The 14066-nt window shown below is 37.7% G+C and overlaps 2 protein-coding genes and 1 long non-coding RNA gene across 22 annotated transcripts in view; 1 reads left to right on the top strand and 2 right to left on the bottom strand.

Moving 5' to 3' along the window:
- Positions 1–128: 128 nt before the first annotated feature.
- Positions 129–14066, bottom strand: part of LOC107267111 (protein retinal degeneration B) — a 19607-nt gene continuing 5669 nt past the window's right edge. The window contains exons 1-23 of one of the 20 annotated variants that reach the window (XR_003059547.1): positions 12003–12209; positions 10925–11037; positions 10499–10835; positions 9710–9849; positions 9523–9640; positions 9070–9451; positions 8808–8977; positions 8407–8436; positions 7542–7646; positions 7263–7448; positions 7028–7190; positions 6550–6951; positions 6196–6500; positions 5985–6137; positions 5649–5911; positions 5452–5581; positions 5212–5368; positions 4977–5126; positions 4717–4897; positions 4374–4648; positions 3737–4063; positions 3181–3383; positions 994–1125 (exon numbers count right to left, since the gene is read on the bottom strand). Coding sequence is in view for 15 of the 20 variants with exons in the window: in XM_025084482.1 (XP_024940250.1) it covers positions 993–1134; positions 4374–4648; positions 4717–4897; positions 4977–5126; positions 5212–5368; positions 5452–5581; positions 5649–5911; positions 5985–6137; positions 6196–6500; positions 6550–6951; positions 7028–7190; positions 7263–7448; positions 7542–7646; positions 8407–8436; positions 8808–8977; positions 9070–9451; positions 9523–9640; positions 9710–9849; positions 10499–10835; positions 10925–11002 (3867 nt within the window). In the remaining 5 variants the exon portion in view is untranslated. Of the gene's footprint in view, positions 1135–3180; positions 3384–3736; positions 4064–4369; positions 4649–4716; positions 4898–4976; positions 5127–5211; positions 5369–5451; positions 5582–5648; positions 5912–5984; positions 6138–6195; positions 6501–6549; positions 6952–7027; positions 7191–7262; positions 7449–7541; positions 7647–8406; positions 8437–8807; positions 8978–9069; positions 9452–9522; positions 9641–9709; positions 9850–9951; positions 10049–10498; positions 10836–10924; positions 11038–12002; positions 12210–12409; positions 12671–14066 lie in introns of those variants that run through there. The other 19 variants (XR_003059545.1, XR_003059549.1, XR_001537562.2 and 16 more) reach the window with 19 other exon arrangements.
- On the top strand, positions 12690–13707 carry LOC107267311. Its single transcript, XR_001537590.2, has 2 exons — positions 12690–12809; positions 13573–13707. It is a non-coding gene; the product is annotated as an uncharacterized LOC107267311 (long non-coding RNA).
- Positions 13634–14066, bottom strand: part of LOC107267290 — a 1578-nt gene continuing 1145 nt past the window's right edge. Inside the window, exons 2-3 of the mRNA XM_025084788.1 lie at positions 13895–14052; positions 13634–13831 (exon numbers count right to left, since the gene is read on the bottom strand). Coding sequence (XP_024940556.1) covers positions 13709–13831; positions 13895–14052 — 281 coding nt within the window. The 3' untranslated portion in view covers positions 13634–13708. The remainder of the gene's footprint in view (positions 13832–13894; positions 14053–14066) is intronic.

The raw sequence follows: 14066 nt of genomic DNA, 5'->3' as shown, positions 1-14066 counted from the left end.
TGCGAGTCACGTCGAACAATGAAGAACAAGTAGGACAAACCGTGATGAGTATCGATCGCTCAATGTGATGAGTGAACGAAGAATGTCGCGTCGCAGGTTCGATCCCAGCTATCTGCTCCAATATTATCTTTTTTTTTTTTTTTTAATTAATTTAATTTCCCTCAGCATTGCGTATTCCGCTAGATTGGCATTTTGGCGATAATCCATAAACTAACGATATTCGACAATGGAAATCTATCCTATGAATTATCTTAGATAACAACGTGGGGACTCAGGTAACAGTTTCAACAAGTTTCATTATATCCAATTCGCAATCGTGTCGTAATAATAAACTGTATCGATGCATTTTGGGTAATTAAATAATAGGAGCTTCTAGAATCTATTCAATCTTAAAGAATGACCAAAATGAACGGTCTCAGTAGGTATAGTATACCCCAGCAAACACATTTTGTAACAGTTACATCTTAGCTACATAAATTGTATGTTGTTATACAGTAGCTAAGTTATAAGAACGTGACAAAGGCGTTTGCTAGGACCGATAGTTCCTTTCTAACTTATCAATTAATACCTACTGATATATGAATGAATTTTTCGGCTAGTCTTCTCTGTACCGGGCAGAAGCGTATTCGACGAAATTAGATGAATTTCGATTTCTTCAATCCTTTGGTTATTGCGTGTCATCAGCCTCGTCATTCTCAGAACGATGACTTCTTATTTTATTATTATCCAGCAAATACTATACTACATGTTAACGTGGACGCTTTGCTGTAATTTTCCACTCGTACACAACGTCTATGTAACAGCACTATTATATTGGCTTTATGACAATGTGTGGAAAATTTCAACCATGTTTAAGTTACATGTACTATTGTTTTTGCTGGATACTATACTACAAGACACCAAGAGACAGCGGTGCTAGTTAATTTTTCTTCTCGTGAATGATGATTCCTCTACTGCCGGGACTCAAAGAACGAGCGGCAGCGTGCAAATCGTCAGAGCTTTTCCTGGGCGACTGTCCTTACTGGCGGTACCGACTGTGGCGTTGTTGGTGGACCCACGCTTGTACTTCTTTCCAAAATAGTCACCTTGCCCATCAGAGGATGTGAAATCGCACGCTTAGCCGATCTAAAAGAGCTAGCATTTTTAAATTAATTTAGAAAAAGGCCGATAAAGACCCTACGAGGAAACGTATTTAGGACTGATTAATTTCTCTTTCGAAAAAGTCTTTAAGTCTTCAAACGAGAAATTTTGAGGCGATTGTGCTAATTTGAGAGTTAATAATTTTATACGTTCCTTCGACAGGGTTATGTTTTTCATACGTTCAACCTACGATCAGTCAACTATCATTTTGGTGCTTATTTCGCTTATGAGCGAAACACTCGTTTGAGTTTGATACTTTTTTAAATTTTCAATTTTTTAACCATTTTTACATCGTTCATATGTGCAGCATATGCAACAAGCAGCGGTGCTCCTTATACGTGTTACTCGCACTTTTTGTTTAACTTAAATGGATGCTGTCATTGAACTTTTTAAAAACGATTTACGTTAAACATATGTATAGTATTTGTGTAGAGTATGATTATAGAATCTTGTACAAAGTATAGTTTGAGGACTCAGGCGATTAAGGGGCATTCAGAATAGCGAGCTAATGTTTTTTTAGCTAATACCTTGAGGCTCTACAGCATTGAATCTCTAACTTAACCTAACCTAACCTAATAAAACATGTTCTAAGTCCATCACAACCCCGGATGTCTAGCATTCAAAAAAAGTAAACAAATTTGGTGTGACAGTCGCTTTATGGTTCTTAAAACATGCATTATGTTGGAAATACTTTGAGGACCGACCCCAAACTATACACTTGCCTTCAAACTAGCGGCTGTATTACTGAAATTGTCCCCAAAGTATACTTTATTCATGTATATACGTGTATGTTGCGTATTTGAATTCCAATTAGAAGCTAATACCAAAAGTGGACGTTGTTCAAAATTTTTGCGGATCTTCATTGTGCATCTTTGTTTCGGTATTAAATTCTAATTGATCAGCCAGATGACCATGATGAATATTATCGTGATAATAAAATGCATAGATAAATATATAATGAGATGAGAGTAAATTATCGCTGGTTGAACTTGATGAAAGCATGATGTAGCCAGCATGACAGAATAAGCAGGATGTCCTGTATGCTGTAAGTGTAGATTGTATCATTACCATATATAGACACAGTGTGTTAACGAAAAAGCGAATAATTGTAGCACTAATTAATAGTTTAACAGCCGTTGTATCTGGACGGATTTGGATAAAATGACATTAATAATTTTTGTGATGTTCCAAGCACGTTCCAAGATTACATTTTACTTATATTATTAAAAAGAATATCATTCGCTGTCAAATAATTATATCATTTACTCTTGGAACGTCCAGTAGATGACGACGTCTAAGAAACGACACAAACCTCTAAAAATCTATCAAAGTAATTATGATTAATCAATAAAAACAGTTATAAACAAATTAAAAAATTCTAATTGTATATAACCGGCAGAGACTGATTCCTATTATATTGTCTATATCGTTTCTTAGTCATCAGAGCACAGTATGTCCGCGAGTTGTGGTGTTGTTGAGTCTGCATTCACATCTATCATCGTGCATCGTGTAGTCACATCGTTGCAGTCTAGAACACTTTAAATCGTGCTATCGTATTTTTCTGTACAACTAATATTAAAAGAAAAACTCGACCTACCACCGAACTTGAATAACTCATTGGTACCGCTATACTATTGCAATATAGACTAAGATTAATAAGTACATACATGGGATTTCATATGAAAGCTTATTACAGCACCAGGAATAGATATTACAAAAGCAAATGTACAAGACCGTACTTAACGCAAGAGATTCCTGTATAAAAAACTCTCTGATACCGAACTGTACAAACGTATTTAAAAATAGGCAAATCGACTGGGATCAATGATCTCTGAGAATATAATAACCATGTAGACTGCGAGAACTATTGATGTATAAACAAGAAAAGTTATGACAAGAATATATCTTGTCATTCAGATATTTAAGATGAACTTGATACAATGTATTATGAATGCCGGTGGTGGATCCAGCGCTTAAGTCGTTAATACACTGAACATTCATCTAAAGAATTTTGAACAACGACGATGGGTCCCAGTTTACCTTGCTCACTAAAGTGAGACCATCTTTCGTTTCAGGATGGAACGAACAAAATCTAGTCTCTTGCCTAGACATTCATAGCGGTATTAACCACAAATCCTGAACATATATATGGGCTGACAGTTTAAACGATAAATCAGGATAGCTGTTGCCGGGACGAAATATTAGCTACGCTGCACAACGCGACATATCCTCATAGCAGGTACCTGGAACCAAGAACCTGATAAGCTTCAGAATGACATCCTAAATGAATCTCTCAGTCTACGAATAATAATAACAATAAAGAGCGGGGAATAAAAATAATAGATAGCGCATTAAAGACAGAAAGGTACAGTCTCATTGTCAGTGCATGCATCTCAGTGCTTACCAATAGAAATTTGTGTGCAATTAATATAATCAATGATTTCATTTGTATGTACAGACGTGTCCATAAGTAGCCATAGAACATTTGCCCAAGTAGTTCTCAAAACTTTATCTTCTAAGAGACAATCTTTCTGCCTGTTAACTCAGCGTGGAATTAGCGAGACTAGGGGATGAAAGACAGGATATAGATAGTTACCAATGTGAGTAAGTTAATTGTAGGTAGATAATAGGCGTGTGTTAGATGTGACTAAGGTAGACTTTCCGCTTTAAGTACACGCTGTTGCGTGCCGGTGAGTTGACTGCAGTGTCGTTACTGGAACAGAGCCAGGGCTCGTATTCACACACACCCACACACACACTGGGAACTGCACACAGTTTTTTCTGCGAGTCCAAAGATCCAAACGGTATAGACTGGCAAAAGGTCTACTCCTTATTATCCCCTGTTCACCGGCAGTTTACAGTCACTGGTACACCCTCCTCAGTGCCCCCGTATCTCTTTCGAAACGATGATATTAGCCATGGCCTTAAACAATTTGCTAGTCCATATCGCTTGCAAACCTTACCTTCGACCTCTACATTTAGTACAGTACTTAATAGCTAGACTTTGGCTGGACTATGAGCATTGATATTGATGATTTCATTTCTCTTCTAATATCCCATAGATGTACAGATTTGTTCTCTTTGAATGGGCAAGGGAGATAAGAGTACGGTAGATAATAATTTTCACTTGGCTCCACGGACACTTTTTGCGTTTACGTTAATACACCAGATAATTATTACCTTGATGCTCTCTGGAGTATTGTATATTTTTGACAGGGGATACGTGGACTTACCTTCTACGACGTAGAGAAGCGTTTTGTCCGGGTAAACCAAATTGTCCCCTAGGAATGACCATGCGAGCATTGCCCTGGGCTGGTCTTGAGCCACCGTGTGCTTGCAGGGTATTTAAATGAGCTGCATAGCCTTCGAGAAGCACTGTAGCTAGAGCGTGTTGCTTCTTCGGAACTTTGCCCACGATAAATATTTGATTCGGCCTTAAATTTATAGCCGTGTAGACGCTGATGTCCTTACTACTTCCATAGGCATGATGAATTATTACGCCATGTTCCTATTAGTGATAAAATTATTACATCAATTAGAATATCGTAGGAACAAGTTAAAACTTTGTTGTCTTACCCGTATGAGATTATTTAAGTATGCAGCTTTATGACCTAGAGGATCAGTCGAGAGACCGTCTGCAAAGGATACAAGACCGTGAGGAAAATTGTGTTGTGAGAGCCACGACACAACTTTTTGTTGTTGCATGTCCGGTCGACCGGTTATGTAGATGATCAGATAACCCAGCTCTTGCCAATGCCTGTTTGTAGAAATATAAAGATTGCGTATCATAAAAGTACGATTGATTGATATTAAAGTAATAAGGAAACATATAATACCTTACTACATCGACGGCACCAGCTCTTACTTTAGGATCTCGTCCAGTAACAGACATACTGGCAGTAAAGGAGCCATCAATACTAAAGACAACGCATTCTGTCCTCGGTGGTATCACAGCCATAAAAAAATCGACAGATGTATGATCACCTCTGAAAGTTGATGGATCTCATTTATTTTTATGCGCCAATGAAATTGTTAGATGAGTTTGTTAATCCTTAAGGCAGGTCGGTTTACCTCACGACCATCTTAACAGGATAAATTCCATAGCCAAGGGCTTTTTCCTCAGGAATCCGATAGGTAACTCTTCCAGTTTTATCAGTCACTTCAGTAGATAGGAACGACCATTCACCAGCTGGAGCATCTTTCATGACGTGTATATCAACTTTTTCACCTAAAAGTAAAACATGACAAAAGTATATGCGTATTATAGAGAATTAGGTATTACATCTTTTATTAATTCATTGGCCATCGTACCCGTCAAAGCTATCATATCTATTGGCCCGTACATAAATCTGGCAATTAAAATTTGCGCAGCACCCTCTCTGACAATAACGTCATTGGCTCTATGATTAGCAGCGACATTCTGCGGATGAAATAAGAATCTCTAATAATTAAATATAAAAAGAACTTTAGTTCTCTGTCTATGTGGCAACAACATATTTAGCTTGTACCTTCAACTTTACAGAAGTACGTTTTTTATTCCACTTCTCTCTCGGCTGACCTGGACGGAAGAACGCGAGCTCTTTTTCTTCGTTGCCAAGCATCGGAAGATCAAACCTGCCGAGTTGTCTTAATATAAATGCAATGACATCCGAAGATTCCCAATAGCTAGCATGGAACAGATGAGGCAGAGCATTCGTTGGAAAATTGGCAAGCCCTTCCGGGCAGTATAGGGCGTAGTCCATTCTCTTATTGCCCCACCACTTTTGCGTCACTGCATACAGAATATTGTACATATCCAGCTTATAATTAATTCTTCTATTGAAATAAATTGTATCTATACTTACACGCAGATACAGCCTGCAAAGGAACATTATCGTTAATTCCAGACATGACGCTCTGGATAGATATATCAGATAGCCTTCTCAGATGTGGTAAAGGCGTATTAGGAACGTTCAATCCATCATAGAATAATTGTGGATTCGTCTGTATCGTTTCGACTGTAAATTATCAAGTTTTTACAATAGGCAAAAAAGTCTTGAAGCCATTGATACTTACGTAAGTGATACGGCTGTCCATTCCCAAGCGGATACTTCTGGTATCGAGCAACATTAACCGGCGGCAGAAGTGAAAATCTAGCGGAAATTAACGGTTCTAATCTCGCAGCTACTGGATCTGTTGGATGAAACAAATTATAAACTTGATTAGCCATTGGCCTCGGTATAATACTGTTCTTCTCTCCCGCAGATGAAATTTTTCTATATGCCAGTACAAGTGCTAACGGGCTGCCGAACATGAAGAATTCGCCCACTTCAAATTCCAATTTACACTGATGAGAAAAATCGCTGAAAACAATGATTTTTCTATGTCAGTCGGTGACTTGAGAATGACACAAACTGCTCGATGGTATACCTCGTTGACGAGGATCGTCTCCTAGGTGACGGAGCTGACAAATGTCTGCCATCTTCGTTCCCACCATTGTTGTCCATTCCTTGATTGTCATTCTCCAAAATACTATTCTCACTGTCATTCCTAGATTGATATTGGGCTGATCTGCACAAAGCATCGTAGGCCAAAATGGAACCTACCGAATCACTGACAAAACAAATCTGCCCAGTAAAACCACGACCCTCCTCACTCTTAATAAACTCGTGATAAACCTGATTGGCGCCATTAACCACCCGCGAAACTGAATCCTGATAATCAGGCGTGGAACTTGCAAGCAATGGAATTGCACCAATTGGAATTGTATCGTGAGTCACTTGCGGAGTATCCATGCACGATGGAGATACGTCAAAGCTGTATGGACTCAAGCTGCAATAAAAAATAATAGCATTCCAACATATAGATGAAAAACACAGAATTCTTAAGAAAAATTTTTTGTTTCTACCTTGATAAAATACCAAGACCTTCCGTACATATTGAGGGACAGGAAACAAACTTGATTGCAATATGTCCAACCATACTAGGATAATGTTGTCTCATAACACACTCAAATGCTCCTTTGAACGTTGTAATGTCAGATTTTTTAGCAGTCAAGTCGACGTTAGCATCTGAAAATTACTCTCATATAAAAAGAAGTTAATCTAAAATTCATATTATAAATAATCTAATGAGTCTAATACCTAGAACGCTGCCAGCGTGTAGCACTATAAGTAGAACAGTAGTCCTGCAGGGCTGATGCGTCGGTGAATGCTGAGGAGATGCTGGACAAGAAACATCAATGCTGGCTGATGTATGAATAGTTAGCCTCTTGCTACTCCGTTCACTGGCCACACGTTGCAGGTACGAAGACGAAAATATGGTATCTTCTGTAAACACAAAGGAATCTTGAAGATTATAAAAGAGAGCATTGTCTAAATCTTTTTTTGATAATTCATTAATTATTTCATAACTATCATTACCTTGCTTATTAGCCGGGGATGCCGTTGGAGATGCGGTATCCTCCTCTTCAGCTAGAAGATCCAAAGAACTCCATTTAGCTAATGCCGAGTTATCTCCAAAGTCCTCTGTATAATCAGAAACGTCAACTTGCTAGTGCATCATCTAATTTATTTGGATGAACTTTGAGAATTCATCGCAGACTGCAGAGTCCTGATTATAATTTCATTAAAGCCCGACTGTTCAAGTGCTAATCAATGTATCGAAAAATTCTTATTTTTTTTTAATTAAAAAACAAACAATGATTGTGAAATATTTTTTTAACGATTAAACCAAGTATTACTCACGTTGGATTAATTCTGTATGCGTACACACGTATTTGGATTAATTATACTAATTCAATTTCAAATCCTCAAATACTTCAATTCTCCATGTAAAATTCCAACATCTTGTACGACACTATCGGTCAAATATAATATAGCCATGCTGGCACATGCTTTTGCGAATGTCTAATAAATAATCATGCTCGACTCCGAGGAATCTAGTGAAGTTCCCGACTGTACGCATAAACCTCCGCTTCTATCTTGAATTCAATTCCAAACGATCTAAAGCATTAAATTATTGTTTAGCAGAGAAAGAAAGAACAAATTTCCGAAGCATCCGTTCTCATCGAAGGGCTTCACGTTTTCTTGCTCAACTCCTATATTAATTAACAGTGTGTCTCTTCAATGCTGCCCTCTTTCATAATTCCACCACAAGATTATTTTTTACTCGAAGTTGTACTTTATATTGTTAACCTATTATACGTGGCTACTCGTCGTTAGGTATTCAAAGTATTTGAAGCGATTGTTTTAATATAAAGCTATTTTCATTACCTACGTCGCCTACCTTTGCGTATAGTAGGTATAATGAACCCAGCTGCGGTATCGGAGTGCGACAGAACAAAGAGAGAGTACACATAAAAAAACAGAAACTGTCAAGGCTAGCTCGTGCTATGTTATTTGCTTATATCGATTATGCAATTCTTCCGGGACGCGACAGTTTCTCAAAAATGCAATCGGAAGATACTCTTAAAAAGTATCATTAATTTATTGAATAATATCAGGAATTGAATAACCGACATGTGGCACGACTTGATAATAAAACTAACGCGTACCGCAAGTATCAGTGTTGCCTAGCTATCATTCAATTATGGTACGATAAAATGCTCGATCAAATTCTTACTCCTAGTCTATCAAATATGTAATCATAGCCATGCTTCCCGTAAAGGGTACGAGCGTCGAATTTACCTTGGCAGTCGAAGAACTCATCTTCGCTGCCGGATTCCGATTCTCTCACGATACTTTCCATCCGTAAGTTCGCTATTTGAATCTCAAAACTCTTCGCTGAACTTGGCGAATGTAAAGACAGATTGCTACGCTTCCACGCCTTTTTACCGTCTGATTTTTCTTCCACGCTCCTAAAAAAAAATTCGTCCGCCAAAACAATGAATAACGAAATTCATTCTATAGCGTTCGATTAGTTAGTCTGAAATTAGAAATTGGATTTAACCTTGGGGCGGATAACTCAGTGGGCGAGTCTTCCGGACTAAGTTCACCCTCGGAACTCACGGCTGTATTAATTATCGGTATATCGGATGGTTTTCTTAAGGACGGTGGACTTTGGGGATCTTCGTTCTTTTCGATACTGCCCAGGGTAGCTGCTAATGTCTTGGCTACGTCAGAATCCTGAGGAGTCATAGCTGCGTTTGTTGTTACTGCTGGCTCTTCGCCATCTGCTATATCCTCGGCGGATTCACTAAACCCCATCTTCCTCTGAAGAGCAAGTTGGGTCTGTCTCTCTATTTCTCTTATGTCCTCCATGGTCAAACCATTCCACTCGTCCTGCCACGCCCATGCTTGACGATGTGCACGTAGCATCATTTTTCGCAATGCTAAAATTGACATTGTAATAGTTGTGGAAGCTTTAATATATAATTATAATTATTTATGAACATATACTAACCTATGTCGTGAATGAACTTTTCCAATTTTGTCTGCATGCCCCAGTAACGAAATTCCACCCGACATAGTTTGTAAGCGCACATCAGGGACTTTCCCGAAGACGTTGGTTGGGGCTTTCCCTAGTGAGTTGAAGGTTCCAAAAACATACCTTACATTGGATAAATAATTAAACTCAAACTTATTTATACCTTGACTTCTCCCCAATAATCTTCCAGCCATGATTCGGTAAGAGGTCCTCGTCCTGTTTTTTCTGAAACGTACACTTTAGGATCTTCCTCTTTCACGTAATCCGCTCCATATAATTGATCCTTCACCACGTCAATGATATCTTCAGATAATAAGAAAAACATAATAATAAATTCATTATGCAATCCTTGGAATAGATTTGCAGCATGTAAATCTTTGATAAGAAGATTGACTGTCTTCATACATTTAGTAATCCATGCATTCTACTTCCCGGCTCACATAAGCTGTTGTATATTTATACGCATCTATTTTAGGAACTATGTAAACCCACAAGACTTCCTACTTCGCTGGAATATCTGCGATGTTAGAAAAAGTTACAATTTGTGAAGTCATAATATATGTATGGCAATCAGCAAAAGAAATGTGGGGTGCGATTAGAATATGCAAAGGAATGTCATTTCACAGCAATTATGCAACGTTTCTAACATATTTGAAATTTGTTCCCATTGCGAAATTACAAAAAATATATACTGTAAACGTTAATAAAAAATGTACAGCTTGAAATCAGCATATCTCAGCAACACGCAAGTAAATCGCAGGAAAGTCGCGAAGTTGCATCGTAATGTTCAAAAAAACTCTTTAAAGTTTCTGCACTTCCACTTGGAGCCTCTATGCTACTTTTACATAGATAACAGACTTATCTGCGACATTCCTGTGGTCGATTTGCGTTTGCTGGGAAGCAAGTATTACTCATAGTCTTTGATACAATAACAGATTTATCGCTGACATACCTACAACCCGATTTCTGAGGTCACTTCCGCTCAACTTAAAAACATTTTCCTGATGCCCATTATCAGGATAATAGTAAGTCTCGATCTCTATAAAGAACTTCTCCACGAAGGGACAGGTGTATCTTGTTTTAGTATAAGGATAAGCGTTCCAGGCTTCCTCCTTCACCGTGAGAGCTGATTTCGGAAGTAGACTCTTGAACCATCCTGGAAGATGGCTTCCTACGTGATAGATTTTATGTGTATACTGTCCATTTCCCCCAGGACCATCATTGTACGGTTCGTTAACGATAATCTCAACACCACTGCCCACGCCTTTGCTCTCTTCCCTCGATTTTTTCTGTGAACCAACAAAAGAAAGAAATATATCGTAACTTTAAGTAAGCATTAAAATTATGTAAAAATGTGATTTATAAAAATCATTATTACCGCTATCATATACAGCTGAGCAATCTTGTACTCTTCTACCGTAAGAGGCAGTGGTATTCGGTATTCCTTTATTAACATCTTGTCGCCAATAGCTTTTCATCACCCAAACATCTCTGAAAAATAAATTAAACTCTCATTATAAATAAAAGTATTAGGAAAGGATTATGATCTATCTTTTCGCAGATTCGAGGTGCCAGAATACACGTGACTTCAAACGCAATTAAGTAGAATGACTTGATTAATAACTAATTGACGTACACATTTATGGTTATACGTAATCAAGGATAGTGACCCTCTCCGTCAACTGGCCAAACTACACATACGAACTTGGCTGCCTCGTCATCACCTACGTGGAATCACACCAAGTGCCAATTCCTTGTGTTAACGTATAATAGAATACCCTCTCAGGTTAAACCTAGCCAGAAACCTTCTACGTGCCCTAGTTACAAGTTTTACATTGCAATCAAAAATTAGGGTGCGTGCGAACTAATGACTAATGTCTCTAATTCATCCTTGGAAATACGCAATTGTCTGATTTCTATTTTTATAAAAAATATCAGTCCATATTCTTGTCAGATAGACCAACGAAACTAGATTTTGCTAGAATAATTTCTAATTGTAACCAATTTTAAATGTAGACTCTGTTAATAGGACAGCTGTAATATTATTATTATTATGTGGACATAACAAAATTATTCAAGTAGTAGTCCACGCAATTTTCTAAACAATTTTTATTAATGACTGACTTATAAACCTTTTCAGTTTGGTGTTTTTGCAGAAATTTGAAATGACCCGAATATAGACTAATAGTTTAAGACGAATGGTCAGTGACAACCAGTTGATAACTTGCTAGCTATTTTATTTAACGGATGCTAGAAAATATATGCAAAACTTTGCGAAAATGATTTTGCCGCGTTTTTTGGTATTCTTGAACGGGTTCAGTGATATCTTTTTGATCTCTTCTCAATTCTGTCAGCTATGAACTACGCTGTTTTGTACATACATAAAATTTCATCTCTCAAAACTCATGTAACAACTACGATATTTTTAAGTTAAGTGTCATTGATTGTTTACTTACTATATGTAAATCTTTTCAATGTCCAAGACCAGGCTTGACGAAACGCGCAGCATCCAAATTCCAAGGACGACCACAACAGATACTTAAGACAATTCAAAGAATGAATCCATCTCGTACATCTTCAAGAAGTCTCTCAGGCATTATAACAGCTTCGCCAATCTCTTGCAAAGGAAATCCATTCGATCGTCAGATCTAACCCGTACATCACTGTTTAAGAAAAAATAAAAAAATAAAAATATCCTTTATACATAAAATTATTCATAATCCGATAGCATTCACTATCGCACAGCAATTCGAACTTGCTCACTCCTCACACTTGTCACTCACGAATAACAATTAGTACATTATTAGTCGTCTTATCTCGCAATCATTCACAGTTTAATGAGTGGGTGATCCTTGAAACATACTCGAGATAAGTAAACTGAAAGATTCACTTCATGATTAATGAAGATTGATGTAAATCTCTTTTGTAAAAGATTCTTCAGCCCTCTTTTATAGCTCACTATAGAATTTCTAAACGGGAGCTACCTTCTAATAAACTGTCCCCGTTTTGTTCCTATCAGGTAACGCGCTTGGATCGCGTCTGTGAAAGCGCGTGTGTCGGATCTACCAACCCGCGTTGCTGGAAGGAAGCAAAGGAGTGCAAATCATCCGCCCCCGACCCGGCGAACCGGACAACCGCCTTCTATTGATCGACCCCCAATCCTGAGGTAGAACGCGAGACCAGCTGCGCCACAACATGGATAGCACCACTACCGGAGGAGACTAGAGTTCTGCTACCAAGAAGCTCCTAGGGGTTCTGGCCAGGTGAGAGCATGGATCCCCTGATCGATCCAGGGGAATTGAGGGAATCAAAATTTCACTGGGAATTTTATGAGGAAACTCAATAGTCAAATTTAGATTGGAGATCAGTCTATATAGAAGATTGTTGGATATGAATTTTTTTTCAATTTTCAATATCTAAAATATTATTTGTAAATAGTATCTTTTCTGGCGCATTTTTAAATTTAAAAAATATATATTCCTGTAAATTATATGTATATACTCTCAGTATATGTATAATTCTGTAGTAATATTAGATTTTGTAATCTATTTTTCGCGGGTTATTATATTATATTATATTATATTATATTATAGTTTAGGACGTGTATTCACTCAGGAAAAAAACGCTCTGGTTTATAGATTGATCTGTAACCTGTTGATAACTTGGAACGTAGTGCTGACAGGTTGTCAGAATCGATAAAGTCCTGTATATAATTATGTTGGCACCCTTTGTATTTTAAACGTATAAATAATGCATTATAAGTAATTGCGTTAATTTAGCTACATTGTATAATAAGTGAAAAAAACGTCAGGATGTGAATTTCAAAAACAATTCTAAAACGGCTACCCAGCAATGTAAACAGAACAGCAAAGCCTCTTGGAGAAACGACTCGATATAGACTATTAATAACATCAATAGAATAGCAATGGCAACCGGTAATAACGTGCCTTTGAGAAGTGCAGGAAGTGCTCGTCCGGTAGTTCTTATTCGATCGATGACTCACATAAAGCTAAATCTATTTTCCAGACAAAATGGCGGAATAAACAAGTAAAGAAGACACAATCCTTCCGGCATATCAATATATGTGTATTCAGAACGAGCAAAACTTTATTTAACCATTGCCTGTCATCGCTTCCGTATTTAATAAATTTATTCAAAATATTTAATTACTCTTATTCTTCTGTTTGCTCGCGTATGGATCTTCAACTTCATATCCATCTGGCGGTACGGCGTTCAAACGAGGATTATGGAATAATGTATGGTTCCCGTCGCCCCATGGATATGACTAAACGGTATAGAAAAATCTTAAATAAATCTTATACGCTCTTCTTTGTCTGGAACATTGTACCTTTGTGCGCCGGTACATGTACTCATATGGTATATATTCTGGTCTTGGTTCTGTCATTTCCTCCTGTTGCTTCAGATACACCTGGGATGACATTAACAGTATCACTGGCAGTGCCAACAGTGTAATAATTCGCCATAGCCTCACGTGGGATGATTGATCTAGTTTCAAAATT

Source organism: Cephus cinctus, unplaced genomic scaffold (genome assembly GCF_000341935.2).
Source record: "Cephus cinctus unplaced genomic scaffold, Ccin1 Ccin1_scaffold0029, whole genome shotgun sequence".
Classification (NCBI taxonomy): Eukaryota; Metazoa; Arthropoda; class Insecta; order Hymenoptera; family Cephidae; genus Cephus; species Cephus cinctus.
This window is presented reverse-complemented; position numbering and strand designations above follow the sequence as displayed.